We start from the raw sequence: 23,560 nt of genomic DNA, 5'->3' as shown, positions 1-23,560 counted from the left end.
CTGAATACATGTAGACCTGTCAAGCAAACAATTTGTCGACCTGTCAACCCGTTGAACTGTCAACCGTCGAACTGTCAACCCGTGGAACTGTCAACCTGTCGACTCGTCTATCTGTCGACCTGTCAACCTGCCGATCTGTCAACCAAACATTTTGTTAACCCGTTGACCTGTCATCCTGTCAACCTGTCTTCCTGTCAACCTGTAAACCTATCCACCTGTTTACATGTCCACAATTTTACCAAAAAGTTCCTACGCTACATCGAATTTCTCCAAATTTCCTCATATTCTTTAGCAATGCACATTAATTCTTCAGCCCTTTGGCGTATGAAAATATTTACCGGTACTACTTATCCATATATCCTAGTTGAGCCACATTTTTCAAGTATTGGAAAAACCAACTATGACGTCACACTTAAGATAAATAAGCAAAAAAAGATATACCTACTTAAGATTTCCATCATCAGCCATGCAAAAATAATTTTTGTGTTCCCCATTTCTCAAAATGTCTCATATCTCATATACTAATTATGACCTGTTTTTGCATAATAATAGTGCCAGTGTATTCACTGAGTATGATCTTGCCGTACTAACAGATTGTGTATGATGTCACCGACTTGTTGGACGCGCAGTTTAGGGAAACAGAGGAGTTGATCAATCTCTTTCATAGTTTGTTAATTTTTCAAGAATGTTAAAACTTTTTAATATTTTTAGATAAGATGGTAAAATAAATTGTCAAAAATTTATACAAAATTATATAAACGGGGACTATGATGTAGGTAACAGTCATGTGACCATGGGTTCAATCCATCATTTTTTCTCTTACTTGTGGTTTCTTTTTTGGTTCTGTGGCCTATACATGCCCAGGTAGTGATAGTTACAGACCTGACAGGGAGAGCATTGGTTGCAATCTCCTATGCAGAGTTGTCGTTCGTTCCTCTCTCAGACACCTTTGCAATGGGCTCGCGTCAAAATTTTTGACATAAAGTAGAAAACATGATATTCCAAGGATTATTTCAAATTATACTAGTAGTTCTATATCTATTTAGGAAATATCTACCTTAAAAAACAAACATTAGCGCAGGGAATTATTTATAATGAATTAAAACAAACGCACTATTTCTTGTGCTTAACACTGTGATATACGCGAGCCAACGACAGAGGTGAATGTATGAACTGATGGTAGAGAGTGCATTGGTTGGTGTCTTTGTACACAAAGACATTTAAGGGGGGGGGGGGGGGGGAGGGGATGGGTGGAGTGTATTTTAGGTAGATTCGATAGCCAGTGGTCAGATAGCTTTGTTGGTAGAACACCTGTTTGGAGTTCACAGAACTTGGTCTGGGCCATCACATTTTCTTTTTTCTTGTTACAATTGGTGCCATTTACAACATCTTGACTTGCAGGTGAAGGTCCTGCCAACATTAAAGGTTAAAAGTAAAACTCTTAACTTTAAAATGTTAAAAAAAATCATATAAATTAACAGGCATCAGAAAGCTTTATTTTTTATTTTTACCGGTACTTTAAATTTCACATATACCATGGATTATTATCAGACATCTGTTTTTCAATCTGAATGGTTGATATATCTGTCCCAATAGCAGGGTTGTCCCTAAGACCCAGGGGCCAGGGAATTTCTTCACCTATAATGATGTAATCCCCCAGTTATTTTGGTATTCCACCTATAAACTCCTCATTAGGGGAAGAACATGTTTAAATGACATGATTGATGTTGAGTTTGTGTATGTATCATTAAATTATCCATATTCAGCATGTTCAGAAATAGATGCTTGGTTATATGAACATTAATTCATGATACAGTCAAACCTCGTTATCTCCAACTCAAGGGACCAAGAAAATACTTCAAGATAACTGGGGATTCAAGACATCCAGGGTAAAATACTTAAGGATTCAGCAGTTGGAACTTCAAAAATGACTTTGACATATTCATGGTATTCAAGATATCTGTGTTCGAGATACCGAAGTTCAACTGTTACAGTAGATAGTTCCGCAGCTGCTTTCAGACCTAATTCAAAATCTGCTGGTACTCGGTACTTTTACCAGGTTAAAATCAGAAAATGAGAAATTTGTACCTGACAAAATATTTGATGGAGAAATATTTGGTAATATATTTAATTAAAATCACTTATACAAGGTATCTTTTGTAAAAGTAATGTCAGTTTCTAATTATATTTTGAAGCCCTGTGTTTTATGATTTTTAGTATTTAAAAAAAATGAATGCTTTGAAAGTATATGGGACAGGGATTAAATTACAAGTATTCTATCACCCATAAGTGAATTCTTGCTCTAATTTACTTGACAATATAGTTATCTGGTTAATTACTGTAGATTCCTTATTTTACGCGAGTACTTAATATCGTGAAATGGCCCAAGGACGTCAAATCGCGAAAAAAATAATTCGCGAATGGGTGATTTATCTAGAGATTTTACATATATTAAAGCGTCATGAAAATTAAAGCGAGTAATTTTATTTCGCGAGTGGTGCTTCTCGCGTAATTACGCGATAATTAATTCCTCGCGTATATTTAGGAATCTACAGTATAACTGGGCTTCTGTCAGACCCCTGGGGGTCATAGTATTCAACTCTGGCTGTTAAACATGGACAAACTACAGGGACATTACTGTTGGTCTGACTGGACTCAGATGGCTGTAACATTTAAATAGGGGCACCTGTTACCACCAGACATGTTAAATAACAGCTTGTCAGATAATTGTTCTCTATCATACAACAAAAGGACCGATCAATATATCTAAAATTAATACACTGACAACTCCAAAACTTACTCAAGTTTGTGAAAATGGGCCACTTCTTTTTTTTTTTTTAATTGTTTTGTTTTTTGTTTTAAAATGATGTTCCAACTTTCATCTTAAATTTGTAATTATTTCAGGTCACCCTTTATAATTCTAAATGTTAAATGTCAAACTACTCATTTGGCATTATACAATTACATTTTGAAATACCACGTTTTATACACATGTCCATATATTTCTAAATTTTATTTCACTGCCTCTACACACAGTTAAATATCATACAGTATATCCACCTATACAAACTGAGATTACACTAACTAAAATTGCTTTAAATTGTATACATTTACTTAACCCAAGTTTATACAAGGGTTGTTCGAAAAGTTCGTGGACGATGTCAATCTTTATTATACGACTTACAAGAAATTTAAAATAAGCACAATATCATGTGTAAAAATATTTGTTTTGTTGATCTGTGAAATATCATTCCATTCGATTTGATAGAAATTAATTTACTTCATTTTAAAATCAACATGTTTTGTAACCACGGCGCATACTTAAAAGCAAGTAACATCAAAAACATAGCGTCAAGAGTTTCTTAAAAATTCTATTCCTATACATTCACACAGTATAGTCCAATACCCACGTATTAAAACCTTTTTCAATCACTTGACAATTATTTTTCTAACAATTGTTCTCGTTTAATAATTTCCTTTGTTAATGTTTAATTTCTTTTACCGCTTAACTGTGCTTTCACAAGATCAGCAACTCTGAAGCGCCTACGTCTTTCCATGACGTCCCAACTTTTAAAAGTTTTCGTTCAGATTTTTACAGTTTAACCGTTTCTTCACAGATTTTCCTCATCCGATACAGAGTCTCTGTCACTCAAATACTGCCTCTACCATTTACACACACATGCACTACTCGCTTGTGGCATGTTTTCTGATTCCTCCAACATTTTTTAGCGTTTATTCAGGATTTTCCCCAAGTATAACACAAAACTGCATCGTTATCCGCTGCTCCGACGTTCTACAACATCATCGTTTTTGTCGTTTTCAATGAGGACTACCTATCTTCTCAAATTGATTTCTTTTTACCGAAGCAAAATATTAAGCCATAATTTGGAATACGAATCGATGTAACAGTTCTTAATTCAGCCGTCTAAGATTTTTTTGTTTTGGCTCCATTTTACAAAGAAGATGACTACAGACATTATTTATTGTATTGTTTGTAAATTACTAAATTTTGACCTGCGCTGCGATCCGATTTTTGCAGTTTTTAATTCTAGATAAGTTTTAAATATATCATGATATATTTGAAAAATTTAATACAAATCATTTAAATTTATTGTTAAAATATTTCTACCAAATTTGGATAACATATGACGTTAAATAAAAAAGATATGACAGAAGTCCACGAACTTTCTGAACAACCCTCGTAGCTACACATACATGTATACAATGGAATTGCATGATCATTTTCCTGTTCAAAAATATTTGCACAGTATAGGAGACATCCTCAAATTTCTCTAAATGCATGTCCTTTGTGAATATCATCTCTAATTTCTATTTACTTATGAAATTAGGAATGGGAGACTTTGATGATTAATGTACATTATTACCGAACATAAAATCTTTTTGCGATGGATGAATTAAACTAACAAATTTAAAAAAGAAAATATGACTATTACATAATCATGAATGATCACCATTTGATGTTATTAAGTCTTGCAACATCTATAACACAGTAAACCCAACCATGTTTGTCTATATAACAAAAAATTCAAAACAAAGAAATCAATATAATTGTTGAATGACCCTTGGGAACAGTTTGAATCTTCATATTATACAGTGGATGTCTAACTGAGATTACCGGTACTTTAATTTATTATCTAGTACTGGAAAGAATTCGTATTAACATAACAAGAATTCTTTAATCAAAAGCAGTGTGCTAAATCCGAGAATAATACACTACATTATCCTGTGTATGATGAAGATAAAGAGATGTAAATTCCCACTTGTTCGTTTTCATGTGTGTGTACATTTATTTAAGCTTTGATCACATTGAATAAGACTGGGTTTGTTTGATATAAGATGGAGAGATTGTGATTTTAAAGTACACTAGAACAGACTAGGCCCTTATAAAGTTAAAATCCATGTTACATATATACTTAACTTTTTCTGGTTGTGAGTCATGTGCCAGCAGATGGATCAATATATATTTCAGAATAATTTCATCTGATAAACATATTTACTGTATGTGTGGTACGTCATGTTGATCTCAGTTACAATCAGCTAATATATTGTTTTGCAATATGTAATAAACATGTTAAAAGTATGCTTTTCTTTTTCTCAGTCACATTTTTATGAAGCCTGTGTGACAAGCATGACATATATATAATGAAAACTTAATTAGAATGACAAAAAAAAATAAAGTACAACATGCATCTCAATATTTAATTGTCAACAAGAATTTTTGTGTTGCCTAAATGGAGGATTACCATAATAAAGCTGTTTCTGCACACAGGTTGTGGCGGTTAATTGTAAGCTTAATTTTCATTTCAAGCAACATGAGCTAAGTATGTTTTTTGTAAAATCATGCAGTGCATTTCATGCAAACGTATTGTACATTGTAATACAACCTGTGTGAGACATTTTTATCATAATTACATGTGATTATTAACAAGTTGTACAACTCTGGCTTATTTTAGGAGGATCTTAAATATGAATATACAACTTGTGATCACAATGGAGGAAGGTGGAAAGTACAAGTCCCCACTGAACCAGAGAAGTGTACAATTACGAACCCTAAACCTCCCACAAGGGGGAAAAGCTGTGGTAAGTCCCCATTGAACCAGAGAAGTGTACAATTATGAACCCTAAACCTCCCACGAGGGGGAAAAGCTGTGGTAAGTCCCCATTGAACCAGAGAAGTGTACAATTACGAACCCTAAACCTCCCACGAGGGGGAAAAGCTGTGGTAAGTCCCCATTGAACCAGAGAAGTGTACAATTACGAACCCTAAACCTCCCACAAGGGGGAAAAGCTGTGGTAAGTCCCCATTGAACCAGAGAAGTGTACAATTACGAACCCTAAACCTCCCACGAGGGGGAAAAGCTGTGGTAAGTCCCCATTGAACCAGAGAAGTGTACAATTACGAACCCTAAACCTCCCACAAGGGGGAAAAGCTGTGGTAAGTCCCCATTGAACCAGAGAAGTGTACAATTACAAACCCTAAACCTCCCACAAGGGGGAAAAGCTGTGGTAAGTCTCCATTGAACCAGAGAAGTGTACAATTACGAACCCTAAACGTCCCACAAGGGGGAAAAGCTGTGGTAAGTCTCCATTGAACCAGAGAAGTGTACAATTACGAACCCTAAACCTCCCACAAGGGGGAAAAGCTGATTTTAGGAGAAAGAGAGAGAGAGAGAATTTGAAATGATAAATCTTAAAAACCAATGAGAATAAATAAAAATACTATATTTAGTTTGTGTTTTCTATCCCAGATTTTACCTGTAAGTCGGGGCAGTATCTGGACATGGAGACAGAGGATTGTAAACCCTGTGTGGCAGGGACGTATTCTCTAGGGGGTGGAGAACGCTTTGAAGAGTGGGATCTTCTACCCCCAGGATTTAAGGTCTCCGTGGAGAGCCTGGGTTCATTCTTTATCGAAGAGGAGGACAATATTAACTGTAGCTCGTAAGTTAACTTTTGTACTTAGGAAAGAAATCATAATTATATAATCCTTAATTGAGTTATCAGCCAGGTTTTAAAATTTTAAAAGACCAATTTAAATTTTCAGGCAGAATTAAGAAATCATGCTATTAATCAAGGGTGTGATAATCTTTTGGCATTATATTGCAGTATATTGCAGTATTAATCTGCAATACACAATACATTATTGGTTATATACAACAATGACAGTATTCTTTATTTTTGTGATAAATCGTGAATTTAAGGAAGAGTCTATAAATTTCTTTTCTCAGGTTTGTTTAAATTTCATATGTGTTTATCGATATGCTTAGTCCTTATGTGTACTTAATTTAGTAAATTTTATAATCAAATTACTATTAAAATAAGGAAATCCAGATCATTGGGAATTAGACTGACAAATGCAGACCTGAAAATGTTTGCAATGTTACTCCATTCCATAAAAAGTATGGAATACAAGATTTTTTTTTAAAAGAATTAATAAAGTCAATGCTTTTATGGTCATTGTTTCTATGAACTAAAATCTCATTGACATTTTTTAAGCAGCTGGTCTTTTTATAGGTTTATGACATTTCTCCTCTGATCTAGGTCACTTTGGACCCCCCGTGGGAACTACATCAGCTCCCTGGCACAGTCCTGCTCCTCCTCCCTGACCTACTCTGTCACCCTGGTCAAAGCAGGCAGTATAGAGTTTGAGTACCAGTATCCCAGCTCTGATACCATGTTCCACTTTATTGTAAGTTTATGTTATTCACTCTTAAAGATCTGCTATGATTTGTTAAGAAAAATCAGTTATTCCTCATTATCTCAAAGTAAATTGGACCTTAGAAATCAATATTCCAGGATTTCAGATATTTGATATATATCCATCAGTGTTCAAGAAATTGAATATGACTGAAGAAGTCCAGCTGTAGTTCAGCAGTGACATTCCTGTTTGTTTTAAGATCTAAGTTACGAAATAAGATATGTTTTAAAGTGGATCTACCATGATTTGTAAGGATTAGGGTTATTACTTATTTGATCTATTCCTTTCTTTGTACAGATAAACAGTGTCTGTCCTATGATGTACTGTGTAGTGTACATGTGTTAATGACTTATTTGATCTTTGTAGGTTCTCAGTCCTATGATGTACTGTGTAGTGTACATGTGTTTATGACTTATTTGATCTTTGTAGGTTGTCAGTCCTGTGATGTACTGTGTAGTGTACATGTGTTTATGACTTATTTGATCTCTGTAGGTTCTCAGTCCTGTGATGTACTGTGTAGTGTACATGTGTTTATGACTTATTTGATCTTTGTAGGTTGTCAGTCCTGTGATGTACAGTGTAGTGTACAAGTGTTTATGACTTATTTGATCTCTGTAGGTTCTCAGTCCTATGATGTACTGTCTAGTGTACAAGTGTTTATGACTTATTTGATCTCTGTAGGTTGTCAGTCCTATGATGTACTGTGTAGTGTACAAGTGTTTATGACTTATTTGATCTTTGTAGGTTCTCAGTCCTATGATGTACTGTGTAGTGTACATGTGTTTATGACTTATTTGATCTCTGTAGGTTCTCAGTCCTATGATGTACTGTGTAGTGTACATGTGTTTATGACTTATTTGATCTCTGTAGGTTCTCTGTCCTATGATGTACTGTGTAGTGTACATGTGTTTATGACTTATTTGATCTCTGTAGGTTCTCTGTCCTATGATGTACTGTGTAGTGTACATATGTTTATGACTTATTTGATCTTTGTAGGTTCTCAGTCCTATGATGTACTGTGTAGTGTACATGTGTTTATGACTTATTTGATCTCTGTAGGTTCTCTGTCCTATGATGTACTGTGTAGTGTACATGTGTTTATGACTTATTTGATCTGTGTAGGTTCTCAGTCCTATGATGTACTGTGTAGTGTACATGTGTTGATGACTTATTTGATCTCTGTAGGTTCTCAGTCCTATGATGTACTGTGTAGTGTACATGTGTTTATGACTTATTTGATCTCTGTAGGTTCTCAGTCCTATGATGTACTGTGTAGTGTACATGTGTTTATGATTTGATCTTTGTAGGTTCTTTGTCCTATGATGTACTGTCTAGTGTACATGTGTTTATGACTTATTTGATCTGTGTAGGTTCTCAGTCCTATGATGTACTGTCTAGTGTACATGTGTTTATGACTTATTTGATCTCTGTAGGTTCTCTGTCCTATGATGTACTATGTAGTGTACATGTGTTTATGACTTATTTGATCTTTGTATGTTATCAGTCCTATGATGTACTGTCTAGTGTACATGTGTTTATGACTTATTTGATCTTTGTAGGTTGTCAGTCCTATGATGTACTGTGTAGTGTACATGTGTTTATGACTTATTTGATCTTTGTAGGTTGTCAGTCCTGTGATGTACTGTGTAGTGTACATGTGTTTATGACTTATTTGATCTTTGTAGGTTCTTAGTCCTATGATGTACTGTGTAGTGTACATGTGTTTATGACTTATTTGATCTTTGTATGTTATCAGTCCTATGATGTACTGTCTAGTGTACATGTGTTTATGACTTATTTGATCTCTGTAGGTTCTCAGTCCTGTGATGTACTGTGTAGTGTACATGTGTTTATGACTTATTTGATCTCTGTAGGTTGTCAGTCCTGTGATGTACTGTGTAGTGTACATGTGTTGATGACTTATTTGATCTCTGTAGGTTGTCAGTCCTGTGATGTACTGTGTAGTGTACATGTGTTGATGACTTATTTGATCTTTGTAGGTTGTCAGTCCTGTGATGTACTGTGTAGTGTACATGTGTTTATGACTTATTTGATCTCTGTAGGTTCTTAGTCCTATGATGTACTGTGTAGTGTACATGTGTTTATGACTTATTTGATCTCTGTAGGTTGTCAGTCCTGTGATGTACTGTGTAGTGTACATGTGTTTATGACTTATTTGATCTTTGTAGGTTCTCTGTCCTGTGATGTACTGTGTAGTGTACATGTGTTTATGATTTGATCTTTGTAGGTTCTCAGTCCTATGATGTACTGTCTAGTGTACATGTGTTTATGACTTATTTGATCTTTGTTAGTTCTGAGTCCTATAATGTACTGTGTTTGTGGTTTATTTGATATATGCCTCTTTCTGTTTAGGTACAGAATAGTCAGTGTCAGTCCTATGGCAGCCATACAGGGTCACAGTTTCTAGAGGAAACAGAGGAGGGAAAGTGGTCCAAGAAGAAGGTAAACCATCAAACAAGATCCCAGAGTTAAAACATGCCATTTTCCCTTACACTGAGCATGTAGATATTTTGTTTTAGAAAGGTGGGAGTATTATATGGATTGATAAGAAAAGTACAGCAGGACTGCCTTAGATGCTTGTAAACTATGTAGTCACCCAAGGAGGAAATAGGTCATCTGCAACTAACGAGTTATCGAGTTAATTGTGAAAGTCATATGTATTAGTTTGTTTTATCCCATGTTTACCCCTTTATCCCGTGGATATGACTCATTGGATAATTTTTTCATAATCCACAGTTGTGACGTCACAATGGTTTTTGCGTTAGCGCGATGAAGTAAAATAAAGTGGAGTCCTATATAAAACAGTGTAAAACATTGGTTGTGAAGTATTAAACATGGGATAAAAAGAATCTCCCATGATTTGTAGTTGGATATGACTTTTATCCAACTCGTTGTGTGTTTTTGTCCCCTCGCCAAGGCTCGGGGATAAAAAACACGCAACTCGTTGGATAAAAATCATATCCAACTACAAATCATGGGAGATCCTATATATATTAAATAGCTCTTTTTAGTAAAATTTATTTTATCTGTGCTCTGTAGGAATACAACTTTGATAGAACAAGTAAGTTGTGAGGTATAGAACACATCCACAGCTTTGAATGAAAACATTGTGATCCCTCTTATAGCCTCTAACCATAACACGTCACTGGTAAATTATGATGATTTATCAAATTATTGGACAAGTTTCTGAATGTACACAATAAACCATTTAAACTTCATTTCATATGATGAAAATCTTGTTTCATAGCTTGCATATTTAACCATGGATGTTCCAGCATGACAAATAAGAACATTTTATAAAAAAAAGTTTCATTTTGAGACAAATTTTCACACTGTCATAATTATATTACAGCTTTCTACCTTCTCTTTTACGTGCTATATATATATATCACTCTCTAAATGTTCTCTATTAGCAAATATCTCTTGACTGCTTTGCCAAATACTTCCTGTGAATGACCATCCCGTATAGGGAGTGTGTTTCTTGTGTGTGTTTCTGATAATACATGATAATCTCTTGTTTATAAGATTTTCTCTGAATCGTGTAACTTTCTGACGATGATGAAGTATTCCAGCCACACTGTTTGTTTTTTCACTAAACTGTTTAATTCTGGTCACAGTATGTAAACATGGGATCTCTAATCCTACATCTGCTTACAGGTGCATCTGACGTCAGGCTCCAATGTCCTTGTGTGGAAGACCCTGTCTCTTTTGTCCGAGTCCTCGACCAAGACGAGCAGAAATAAACCAGTGCTGATCAGAAAAGTGGAAATCAATGGTATCTCTCTAGCTACAAAATCAGTTCTAATTAGGCAGTAATCAAAACAGTAATTTAGGTTGAAATTCTTAGATACTTGTATTAGTAAAAGTTTGAGAGTGAAGTCAGAAAACTTATTGATTTTGGATTATAGGTATAAAGTCCGTTAAACAATGTTTTAAGGAAAACATCCGTAAACATATATATGTTCTTTTTTTTCTTAAAACTTTGGTTTTGATTTACATGTATTTATTTTCCAGGAGTTGCATTCACATCCAAATGCTCTAAATGTAAAAATGGAACCTATAGCAGTGAGGGGGCAGCATACTGCTCTATCTGTAACAGGAATACCTACTCCTTAAAGGGGCAGGCCACATGTACAGGGTGTGACCAAAAGTCAGAATATTCAGGTCTAGATTAAGTTTTGTACATGTTTATCTAACTTTCTAGCTTTAAGTACAATGTAATCCTGTGGTTCTAAAGATAAAGTTTTTCTTCTGAACTTCTTTATAATCAGTGAAAAATTTTGTGTGAACTACTGAACTGTGTTGTTTATTTTAGAACGAGGAGCCAGTTCCTGTTTAAAAAGACCTGCATGTACAAACAAAGACTATTACGAAGTACAGGCTCCATGTGACCAAAATAAAAAGGTGATTTATATCTGATTTAAAAGTGGAAATAAATCTCAGCTCATTCTTTAATCAAGCATTGAGTATTATGAAAAAAAATCCTAAGATTTTCTGCAGTTAATGCATTATTAAGTGAATTTACACAATCAAGTAAAATTTCATTGAGCTTGTTTGCCCAAGTTTAAGGTCTTCTGTTAATTAGCCAACCACTTTTAAGAAATTCTGTGGAATCTAAAATATCAACTTCACAATTAGCTATAATTTTTATATTGTAGACAAGGAAACTGTATAAGTGGTTAGAGCCACAGATTTGTCGGACTGACCTGAGTGGTGCCGTTAACCTCCCTGACCCCAGTCCTCCAGAAGACTGTCCCCCCTGTAACCCTGGCATGCATTTTGTGGAGGGTAAAGGCTGTGAGTTCTGTTCTGATGACATGTATTCTGACGGAGCTAAGAGCTGTCAGGCTTGCCCTGCCTCTACTTCTCCTAACATTGGACTTGAGTACAAATGGTGGAACCAGATGCCTGCTAACATGTCGGCAAATTGTATCACATTTTCTGGTGAGAATTCTGCTCAAGTTTTATTACATGCTGAACTTGACTTAGAAAAAGGTATAACAAATATTTCTCTTGCTACTAGTAGTGAAAAAGAGATGTGACATTGCAAACATTATCTAACACAGCTTAGTCTGTGACTTTACTGTGTGCAACACAATATTATTATTGATAACATTAATTTCAAATGGCTTTGCTAAGTTTGTGTTTATGCTTTCTGTAAATGAAGTCCCATATAATTCTTAACTAAATTATATTGTAGTTTAAATGTTAATTGTCATGTCTAATGGTGTTCTTTATAATCAAGTTACTGTTAACATTTCTCTATGTAATTTTTTTATTGCAGATTCTAACTGTTCTACAAACGCCTCCTGGGTCCTTGCTGGAGACCACATCCGCACCCAGTTTGGTCGCAATAAGGATTCCTACCTTGTTTTAATTTTTAGAATACCTGGATTTCGAGGTGAGGAAAGTTCCAGTAATGACATCACCGTGGGAACCATAGACTTCCAGTTTCAACTTTCATGTGGTGGCAACTGTGAACTGATTTTCCTCTCTGTAAGTTTAAATGTGTCTTTTTTTGCTGTGGAATTAGTGTTAGTCATATCTGTCTTCCTTTTTTTAACTACAATATATGTTCTGTTTCACATTAACATGTTGATCACAAAGAAAGAAACCAAAGATTAATGACAAATATAATGTACATTTTGCCACAAACTATTTAACTCTGACAAGTTTTGTAACCCAATTATTCTTGTTGAGCTTTGATTCACATTTTCTAATTTTTCTGTCCAAAACTTGTTGGAAAATAGATCACTAGTGAGATATTACATGCACATACCTGTCATTTTAGTGATATTATCAGACCTCTTCACTTATCAGGAAAAATTAAAACAAATCTGAGTAAAGGGAGATTTTTATTATGCATTCTAAACTATTCAGACACTTATTTATCCTTTGCAGGATGAGTATGGATCTAATGGTATTGTAAAATCCTGGACAGGTGAACAGAAGAAGCAACAGTACAGGTACGTACAGGTGAATAATGACAACACAAGCAACAGTACAGGTACATACAGGTGAATAATGACAACACAAGCAACAGTACAGGTACGTACAGGTGAATAATGACAACACAAGCAACAGTACAAGTACATACAGGTGAATAATGACAACACAAGCAACAGTACAGGTACGTACAGGTGAATAATGACAACACAAGTAACAGTACAGGTACGTACAGGTGAATAATGACAACACAAGCAACAGTTCAGGTATGTAAGGTGAATAATGACAACACAAGTAACAGTACAGGTATGTACAGGTAAATAATGACAACACAAGCAGCAGTACAGGTACGTACAGGTGAATAATGACAACACAAGCAACAGTACAGGTGAATAATGACAACACAAGCAGCAGTACAGGTACGTTCAGGTGAATAATGACAACACAAGCAACAGTACAGGTGAATAATGACAACACAAGCAACAGTACAGGTGAATATTGACAACACAAGCAACAGTACAGGTGAATAATGACAACACAAGTAACAGTACAGGTACGTACAGGTAAATAATGACAACACAGGCAACAGTACAGGTACGTACAGGTGAATATTGACAACACAAGCAACAGTACAGGTGAATAATGACAACACAAGTAACAGTACAGGTACGTACAGGTAAATAATGACAACACAAGCAGCAGTACAGGTACGTACAGGTGAATAATGACAACACAAGCAACAGTACAGGTGAATAATGACAACACAAGCAACAGTACAGGTGAATAATGACAACGCAAGCAACAGTACAGGTACATACAGGTGAATAATGACAACACAAGCAACAGTACAGGTACATACAGGTGAATAATGACAACACAAGCAACAGTACAGGTACGTACAGGTGAATAATGACAACACAAGCAACAGTACAAGTACGTACAGGTGAATAATGACAACACAAGCAACAGTACAGGTACGTACAGGTGAATAATGACAACACAAGCAACAGTACAGGTACGTACAGGTGAATAATGACAACACAAGCAACAGTACAGGTATGTAAGGTGAATAATCAGAAGAAGCAACAGTACAAGTACGTACAGGTAAAAAATGACAACACAAGTAAGTACAGGTATGTACAGGTAAATAATGACAACACAAGCAACAGTACAGGTGAATAATGACAACACAAGCAACAGTACAGGTACATACAGGTGAATAATGACAACACAAGCAACAGTACAGGTACGTACAGGTGAATAATGACAACACAAGTAACAGTACAGGTATGTACAGGTGAATATTGACAACACAAGCAACAGTACAGGTGAATAATGACAACACAAGTAACAGTACAGGTACGTACAGGTGAATAATGACAACACAAGCAGCAGTACAGGTACGTACAGGTGAATAATGACAACACAAGCAACAGTACAGGTACGCACAGGTGAATAATATGACAATGTTGGACAGACTCATTAGATCAGTAGTATATGATAACTGAGTCAGCTCTGGAACTCTTAGGTAAACATGTTCAATAATGTATGCTTTATAATAAAACTTGTAATAGAGTTAATTGTCTTTTCAAAATCTTTTTAAACACTACTTTTATTAGGAGTTTTAAGTGGAGTTCTGTTCTGTGTTTTTCATCAAACAAGAATTATCTTTGAAGTTGTTTCTCAAAATTTTCGTCCCCCATTTGCATTGAACGAAAAAAGATTCCCAATAAGCCAAAGCTATGTTTACATCAATATCTATACTTACCTGCATCAACTTTTTGCATTTCCCCCGGGCTGCCTACGATCTTGCCTGAACTTTTGAGACCACCCCTGTGGTATCATACACTATGTGTATACCCATAATGCGCAAGCACTTCCGCTTCAGTTTTGTTCGGGCATCTTGGAAGAAAAACCGCGTGTTTTCTTCTGTTATTAAATATTTTAAGTAGCCTGCGATTTACGATGTCTGAATCGTACAAGATATGTCAGAAATGTAATAGAGAGATGACAGTATTAGACGATCACGCGTGTGTAACGAAGCGTTTCCTTGTGAAGTTTGTAAAACTTGGACAGAGGAAAAACGGACGTTAATGAATAAAATGATTGAACGCAAGAAATCCAAGTCTGGTAAGAAATCGGCCACGGTGTCGAATCCAGCAACAGAAATTCTCTTTGTGGGGAATAACACTTGTTCTGATTCACAAGTTTCCTCTGTGGGAAACGTAGTTGTATCGGAATCGCAACCTCTCTCAGATAGGAGTCAAAATGGCGGCAATTTGGCACAGGGTTTTTTCCCAACACAGATGGGTAATTTACCCCCTTTTATGCTAGGGAATTTTGAAACTCAGTGGCAACAGTATCAAGAAAATTTCATGCGAAATTTGATAGGCGCCAGAGTTAAAGAATTAATACATGGCGCAAGTAAACAGTCTGAAAAACAGTCTACTACACGTTCAGAGAGTAGGTCTACAAGGTTCGATAGATTTCGACCTTCAGATGATCAACACTCGAGAGATTCGGATGATGAGGATCTTGTAAGTCACAGAGGTGACAATGATCCTGTTATGAACAATTCACTAAATGACGATATTGTTGAAGTCCATGATGAGGACAACCATTCTGAGTTTGATAATTCTGTTGTAGGTTCTGTGCATACAGAAACTAATGATTCATGCACAGTAGACTGGAAGAATTTTGTTAAGAAGGTAACTTCGGAATTAAAAATAGATGCTGTGAATGTTTCTGAAAATCAGGATAGAGATTTCAAGTCGTATATGTCAGAACGCTTGATAGGGACAAAATCATCCACCCCACAGCAATCTTTACCCCTGGATGGGTACATTTTGAACACTTTAACTGATGTAGATGAGGAGTTCCAGCGTAAAGGTGCAATTCGCACTTATAAAGCATCAGATGATGAGAAGTACAGAGTAATTTCTGCAGATTTTGATAAGTATTGTACAACGCCATGACTTGATGACAACATTGAGGATAGTAGTTTCTCAAGGAAAGGTAATAAAAACTCTTACCATTTCCGTAATCCTACATTGCATTCCCGTAACAATGAGTTGTGGAAGATTGATCAAGAGTCGCGTCTTCTCCTGAGAGAATTGACATATGCTTCTCTTATTACCTCATATGTGGATAATGTAGTATCTGATGAGGACAAGACTGAGGCCCTTCAGGCACTGATGCAAGTTTTTAAGTCAATGGCTGATGTTACTTCACGTATCTTAGTGGGTGCAGTTGCAGCACGAAGAGCCATTCACATAGAAGATCTGGCTTTTAAAAACAAGGCAACTGAAAATAAGCTCCTTGTGCAGTCTACTCTTAATCCTAAACTTTTTTGTGGGAAGTATTTTGACATTCTTCACTCAAGTGCAGAAAGTTTACGTGATGCTAAAGAAACGCAACACTTGAGAAGTTCAAAGCAGAGAGATGGTTCAAACCCTAATTCTGCGAGAAAGAGGAAAAGGGAAGATTCAGCTGGCGCTTCAGAGCAGAAAGATCAGCAATCAGCCATTGCAAAGAAGGGGAAGTTTTCCTCTGACAAAAATGCAAAGACTGGCCTGGGAAGAGGGCGAAAGTTGAATTCTCAGGTCTCTTTCAAAGGCCAAACTCGTACCTCGGTCCAAGATCGTTTGGGGTTTCGTCCCCAGAAGTAAGCTTAAAAGTTCAACTAGAGACTCGCCTAGAGTTGCAGAAATCAGCCCAAGTAGGCTGTCGGATCCTTTCTTACCACAGGGAGTGGATGAAAATTACATCCGACGAATGGGTTTTAAAAATAGTCCAGAAAGGACTCAAGCTTGTTTTCTTAAAACATCCTCCAGAGACAGGAGTAAGAATCACAAATGTACAAAATGTTGCTCAAAAACAATGTATTTTCGAAGAAATAGAAAGTTTATTACAAAAGCATGCCATAGAGACTGTTCCCAGAGCCCAGGAAGGTCACGGGTTTTACAGCACCTTTTTTGTAGTTCCAAAACGAGACGGAGGGTACCGTCCAATTCTCAATTTGAAACCGTTAAATGTTTTTCTCCAGAATCAGCATTTCAAAATGGAATCTCTAAAGTCAATTATACAGGCTTTGAATATAGGAGATTGGGTTGCATCAATAGACCTAAAGGACGCATATCTACATGTTCCAATTTTTCTAGAGGACAAAAAATACCTCAGATTTTGCATAGACAACAACCATTATCAATTCAGGTCAATGCCGTTCGGTCTAGCAACAGCTCCAAGAGTGTTCACAAAACTAATGGGAGCTATAGGAGCGCATCTGAGAAGTCAACAGATTTTCATTTACATGTACTTGGACGATTGGCTGCTGAAAAATGCAGATCGAATGACATTAATGCACCAACTACAGAGAACTCTGTTGCTGTTGATGGATTTGGGTCTGGTGATAAATCAATCAAAATCAATACTACAACCAACTCAACAGATTACTTATCTGGGAGCTCTATTTCTTCTCGAACGTGGTTTGGTCTACCCAAGTTTGGACCGTTTCCACAGTCTTTGTGGATTAATTTCAACCATGGTAACAGCTTCTTTTATCCCAGCACATACATTTCTCAGAGTCCTTGGGCTTATGGCAGCCTGCATAGACTTGGTACCTTTTGCCAGACTACAAATGCGCCCAATTCAGTTCTGCCTATTGTCCCAGTGGCGTCCACATTTGGACAATCTGGATCACATGATTCAAGTCAACGATTTCCTCATTCCACATTTACTTTGGTGGACAGAGCAAGGGAACGTCCTTGCGGGGACATCTATCCTGAGTTTCAGGGCAGATCTAACATTGTGGACAGATGCCTCATCCTACGGTTGGGGAGCCCACCTAGAAGATCGCAATGTGTCAGGCAAATGGTCAGTGGAGGAACAACTATCACACATAAATCTGTTGGAACTCAGTGCAGTGGAAAAAGCCCTTCACCACTTCAAAAACAATGTCAAACACAAACAGATCCTATGGAGGACAGACAACTCAACAGTGGTGTCCTACATCAATCGCCAGGGAGGAACAAAATCTCCAGTCCTTTGTATGATGACATGGAGGATTCTGCATGGGTGTCGTCTTTGGGGTGTACAACTTCGTGCTGCACACATTCCTGGGAAAAGGAATGTGATAGCAGACCAGTTGTCCAGAGGATGACAAATTCCGAAAATGACAGAATGGAGTCTCAATCAGGAAGTGGTTCAACAGATTTTTCACATATTCTCCACTCCAAACATAGATCTCTTTGCCACAAGGGAAAATCGGAAACTAACAGTTTTTTGTTCTCCCTACCCAGATCCTCTAGCATGGGGATGCGATGCTCTAGCTGTAGATTGGATAGGGATGTTTGCATATGCATTCCCACCGCCAATACTAATTCCAAAAGTACTCAAAAAAGTAGAGCAGGAGCCTTGTGTTCTTCTTCTCATAGCTCCATTCTCACCAAGACAGTCGTGGTTTCCAGACCTACTGAATCTGCTTATAGACTTTCCAAGGGAACTACCCATAGTAAGAAACTTGTTAACACAAAAGAGGGGACAGTTCATTCATCCAAGTCCAGAAAGTCTACATTTGGCTGTTTGGAAAATTTCAAAAGACGAAGTGCTGCGAATCAATTTTCTGAAAAAGCTAAGTCGTTCATCTCTAACTCTTGGAGACAATCAACAAGAAAAATGTATGATGCTAGACTACGAATCTACAGAGAATGGTGTGCCACAAACCAGAAAGATCCTTTTGAGGCCACTGTAGCTGATTTGGCAGACTTTTTCATCTACTTGCATGAAGAACGCAGTTGTAAGCCAAACACTATTACAGGTTATAGATCAGCTATAGCTTCTATTCATAAGGGTTGGAGTAACAGTTCAGTCAGTAACAATACTGATATATCAAAATTAATTAAAGGAATTTATAATTCTGAACCAAATGTGCGACCATTACTTCCAAATTGGGATCTACCATCAGTGCTATGGAAATTGTGTGATTACCCTTTTGAACCAATGAATTCCTGTGATATGAAGTTTCTTACTTGGAAAACAGTGTTTCTAGTAGCATTGTCAACAGCTTCTAGAGTGAGTGAAATTCATGCTCTCTCTATTGGAGAAACACATTTGCGTTTAGAAAGGAACGGAATTCGACTTTTACCAAACATACAGTTTTTGGCTAAAACTCAAAGATTAGGAAAGCCATGGAAACCTATGTTCATACCAGAGTTTAACATCTTTGCAACAGACAACAGAGACTTGCTTTTGTGCCCTTGCAGAGCATTAAAAATATATCTGGAAAGAACAAAGTCTTCTCGTGGTAATGAAAAGTGTTTGTTTTTAACTTACAAATCAGGTCTACAAAAACCAGCTTCCAAAAATTCTATATCAAGATGGATTGTATCTCTTGTCAAATTTGTGTATGAACAGAATAGTGAAACCTTAAGTAGCGTACGTGCACATGACACCAGACGACTGGCAACTTCATGGGCCCTTTTCAATGGCGCAACAGTAGAAGAAATTTTACAGACAGCTCATTGGGAAACAGAAACCACTTTTACTGCATTCTACATGAGGGATGTTCCTCAAGATGAAGCTCGGTTTGCCAAGTCTTCAGTCCTTGATACTTCAAGATGGGCAAAGGGAAAAGAACAGAAATAGAGTACGCCTTTAATGGTGAGTGCAATCTTTTTTTTTACTATTATGTAGATAGTAAATCAACTTATCATTATCCCGCCCTAATTCTGCTACAAATTCTGCGAAAAGTTGATGCAGGTAAGTATAGATATTGATGTAAACTGGAGGTTTTTAAGGGTAAAACCTCTGTTTACGATATATCTATACTTACCTGCATCACCCACCCCTTATAAGTTATTTCTTTGGGTCCTAGTTTTCTAGGTCCTCACAAAACTGAAGCGGAAGTGCTTGCGCATTATGGGTATACACATAGTGTATGATACCACAGGGGTGGTCTCAAAAGTTCAGGCAAGATCGTAGGCAGCCCGGGGGAAATGCAAAAAGTTGATGCAGGTAAGTATAGATATATCGTAAACAGAGGTTTTACCCTTAAAAACCTCCAATTTGGTCCATGCCAAAATATAGCCTTTTGAATTCTGTCTTTAAAAGCATTGTGACATCATCTATACTGCATTGCTTATGCCATAGTATCATTATTTCAACTGCAGAGATTTTCTTAAATTTGTTGAAAACAGCTTTTCTCTGAGGTTAGATGTAAAACTATTGCAGAATAAACAATATACGTGTTAATTATTTTGAAATAATAGCAGTATTTTGACTCGGGTCAAAAATGCAAATAGATTTTGGCAAGCCTTGCCCTTAATCGTTTTCTTACCCTCGCCTAAATTAAATATCACTTATATTTCAAGACAGTAACCGTGTATTCTTTAATTTTGCCTTTAGACATGAAATAAAAGACACCCAGCCTTTGACCTTGACCTGGGCCTTCCAGAGCTCCGAAGAGTCTGACGGTAAGGAGGATGTGGCTCGTATCTACAGTGTCAAGGTCACCAACACACTGACAGGGGGCGCCAAGGACTGCCAGAAGTGTATGAGAGGAGTCAAAAATAACCAGTAAGATACAAATATATTCTAATGCAACTGCTTTGTAAAATGCATTTTGATTGGCCAATACAATGATGTATGAGGCAGTTAAATGAGCATTAACAAGAGTGAAACATTTTGATTGTGACATCATAATAGAACAACTCAAAAACACAACCCTTCTTTCATATAACAAAACTCAACAAAAGATGTAAACATAAAAAAAAATGCATGAATTGCATTAGAATGGAATAACTATTTTCTCAATTGTTATTTGCGACTGTTAATGCTGATTTAACGGTTGTTAACATCCATTTTACCAGCTTCATTGACACATAGCTGATAAAACTTACTTTGCAACCATTAAATCAGCATAAATGGTCATGGCAAATGAGAAGACTGCTATTGCCTAAATACCAACTGAAAGATAACCAGTAAGATACAGAGCCAAGTCAGAATCAGTTAACTCAAGATCATGATCAGTATGCAGGAAGAAATGTGTTAGTAAAAAAGTAAAAATGAAAGGAAAAGTAATGTGTATTGTAACTTTTCAGAGTAATTTCTTGTGAATGCATGAAATTCTTATTTTATTTAGGCCAAAAAAAATTATAGTTTCTCAGGCACTGCTGCATCAGGCCAAACACTGCCGCATTTATCAATGAAAAGGGAAATAACTTGATTTTCTATTTTTCAAAGTTGAAAAGGAAAATTGAGTTCTGCCCCCTTTTCATATATGCTTATTGAAAGAAATTTTGATAAGATACACAATCCAGTTCTTTTTGAAAAATGGTATTCATGAGTTAACTTCTTATAAAAATGTTTTTAATAACATTAAAGTTGAGTACATATTATAATTAATATAAGTCAGAGTACACAAAAGTAAGAATCAATTGATATCATCATTTTATTGACTGACAATAAAAAGTAGATATTATTGGCTTCAAAAAATAAAGGATGAGCCTACCGCATTTAATTTTGAAATTTTTGGCCTGAGAAATTAAAGATTAACTTTTTTTGGCTTAATGCATGAAGTTTTAATTTCCTTACAAAGAACCAGTAGTATCCAATATTAACTGTTTCATAAAGAAAATAAATAATTACAGGTGTTCTCCTTCAGGACCCTTTGTTTTACATCAGAAGTTAAAATTGTGAATTTGTTAAGGTAGTAGGTCATACAGATGTAGGATTAAATTTGTTAAGGTAGTAGGTCCTACAGATGTAGGATTATATCCTGTCCTGTCATCCATTACATTGAATTTTGACTTGTTTGATATTCTAGATGTATATCCTGTCCTGCGGGACATTATGTTGACCTTAACAACACCCAGTGTCTGCCCTGTCCTAATAATGCTGTAATCCGGACCAGATTAGCCTGGGGTGAGGACTCATGTATCAAGTGTGGGCCAGGTCTGAGGGCTAAGGGTGGTACCTCCTGTGTAACTGACTGTGTGTACACTGATGAATCCAACAGAAAATATGACTTCACAGCACTGAAAAGGTCAGAACTCAGAAATTTATTTTTAAAGTATTCAGGTGGCTAGTCTGGTTATGAATAAATGAAACAAATTGAATTTCTTTGTTTTCAAATACTAGTACTGCTGTGAAATATGTGAAGAAATATGCAAAATATGTTGAAATAAGAACAAACCAAACTTAATTTGGTAAATTATTAGTGTTTGCTGGAGACTTGTTTTCAGTGTCTTTCTGTGAAAAGACATTCGGTAATCCCTTTATAACATCAATTGAAAATTAAAGTTTGTTGTTGAATAGGTATTGAATTGAACACATTATATGGATAAGACACAAGTTCTATAACTTGCTAGGTATTTTCCTGATACAGAATTTTATAAAATTGCCATAAGTACAATTATTTGGTCAGTAACAAATACATTAATAGTGTCAAAAACTGAAACTTCTTGATAAGCAAAATGCAATTCTTTATAAAAACTAAGATTTTTTTAGAAAATCTACCACATTTGTTAATAAATGTTTGAATAACTTTATCAAGTTTTACATTCTGTTAATCAGAGAATGAATCATTGCCCCATAGAATCAAATGCACATCATTCTATAATGTACAGATTATACAAATAAACTTAAATAGGTATTTTTTGATACTCTATTCTATGGAAGTTTTCTTAAAAAGTCCTTAATTTGTCAAAAATGTGTAAAAATGTATAAGAAGTCTTAAAAAGGAGGTAAAAATATTTATCATAAAAATATGTTCCCTTCTACTTCTAGTCATCAGTGCAATAAATACAAGAGAGAGGTGGCTAGTTTTAATCAGATATTGATTTGCATGTTCAAATTTATGAGTTATCAATTGTAAATTGTAAATGAATTAGGTAGTATTGTCTGTTCAATATTCAACCAAAAACAGATTAAAATGGATCAATTCAATACTGTTCTAAAATGGGTTGAATCATGTGACAGTTTGCTTTGAGAAGAATGTAAGAGTGACAGTAATTGACCTCTCAATCTCTTTTGACAGTCCTCAGTTTGTGAAAGGAGCCAAACTTTTCACAGGTAGTGGAACGGGGTACTTTCATGGATTTAACATCTCGCTTTGTGCTGCGGAAAATACAAAGGCACTCTGTCAGAACAACATGACAGCGGTATGTTATAATAACATGTGACTATGTGTTTTGAATACATCTGCCTATAATATTACCTCTGTATGTTTATGTCTCTCTCTGCTCAGGAGAATTGCCTTATTTGATTTATAATCTCTTTTTGATTAATCATAATAAGTTAAAGTACATATACTATGACTATTATATTTAGCATGTACAATATTTGTCAGAAATTGATTTTTGCACAAGTTAGCGTAAT

The 23,560-nt window shown here is 35.9% G+C and overlaps 1 protein-coding gene across 1 annotated transcript in view; it reads left to right on the top strand.

Moving 5' to 3' along the window:
- The window catches only part of LOC133203797 (endosome/lysosome-associated apoptosis and autophagy regulator family member 2-like), a 41,252-nt gene that overhangs the window by 1,697 nt on the left and 15,995 nt on the right, over positions 1-23,560 (top strand). The window contains exons 2-14 of the mRNA XM_061339584.1: positions 5,475-5,601; positions 6,270-6,462; positions 7,063-7,210; positions 9,593-9,682; positions 10,898-11,015; positions 11,255-11,404; positions 11,556-11,644; positions 11,899-12,184; positions 12,525-12,736; positions 13,142-13,206; positions 20,588-20,758; positions 22,008-22,226; positions 23,220-23,343. Of these exons, the coding sequence (XP_061195568.1) occupies positions 5,475-5,601; positions 6,270-6,462; positions 7,063-7,210; positions 9,593-9,682; positions 10,898-11,015; positions 11,255-11,404; positions 11,556-11,644; positions 11,899-12,184; positions 12,525-12,736; positions 13,142-13,206; positions 20,588-20,758; positions 22,008-22,226; positions 23,220-23,343 (1,992 nt within the window). The remainder of the gene's footprint in view (positions 1-5,474; positions 5,602-6,269; positions 6,463-7,062; positions 7,211-9,592; positions 9,683-10,897; positions 11,016-11,254; positions 11,405-11,555; positions 11,645-11,898; positions 12,185-12,524; positions 12,737-13,141; positions 13,207-20,587; positions 20,759-22,007; positions 22,227-23,219; positions 23,344-23,560) is intronic.

This window comes from Saccostrea echinata, unplaced genomic scaffold (genome assembly GCF_033153115.1).
Source record: "Saccostrea echinata isolate AGI-Se365-2 ecotype Australia unplaced genomic scaffold, CSIRO_AGI_Sech_v1 ptg000051l, whole genome shotgun sequence".
NCBI lineage: Eukaryota > Metazoa > Mollusca > Bivalvia > Ostreida > Ostreidae > Saccostrea > Saccostrea echinata.
This window is presented reverse-complemented; position numbering and strand designations above follow the sequence as displayed.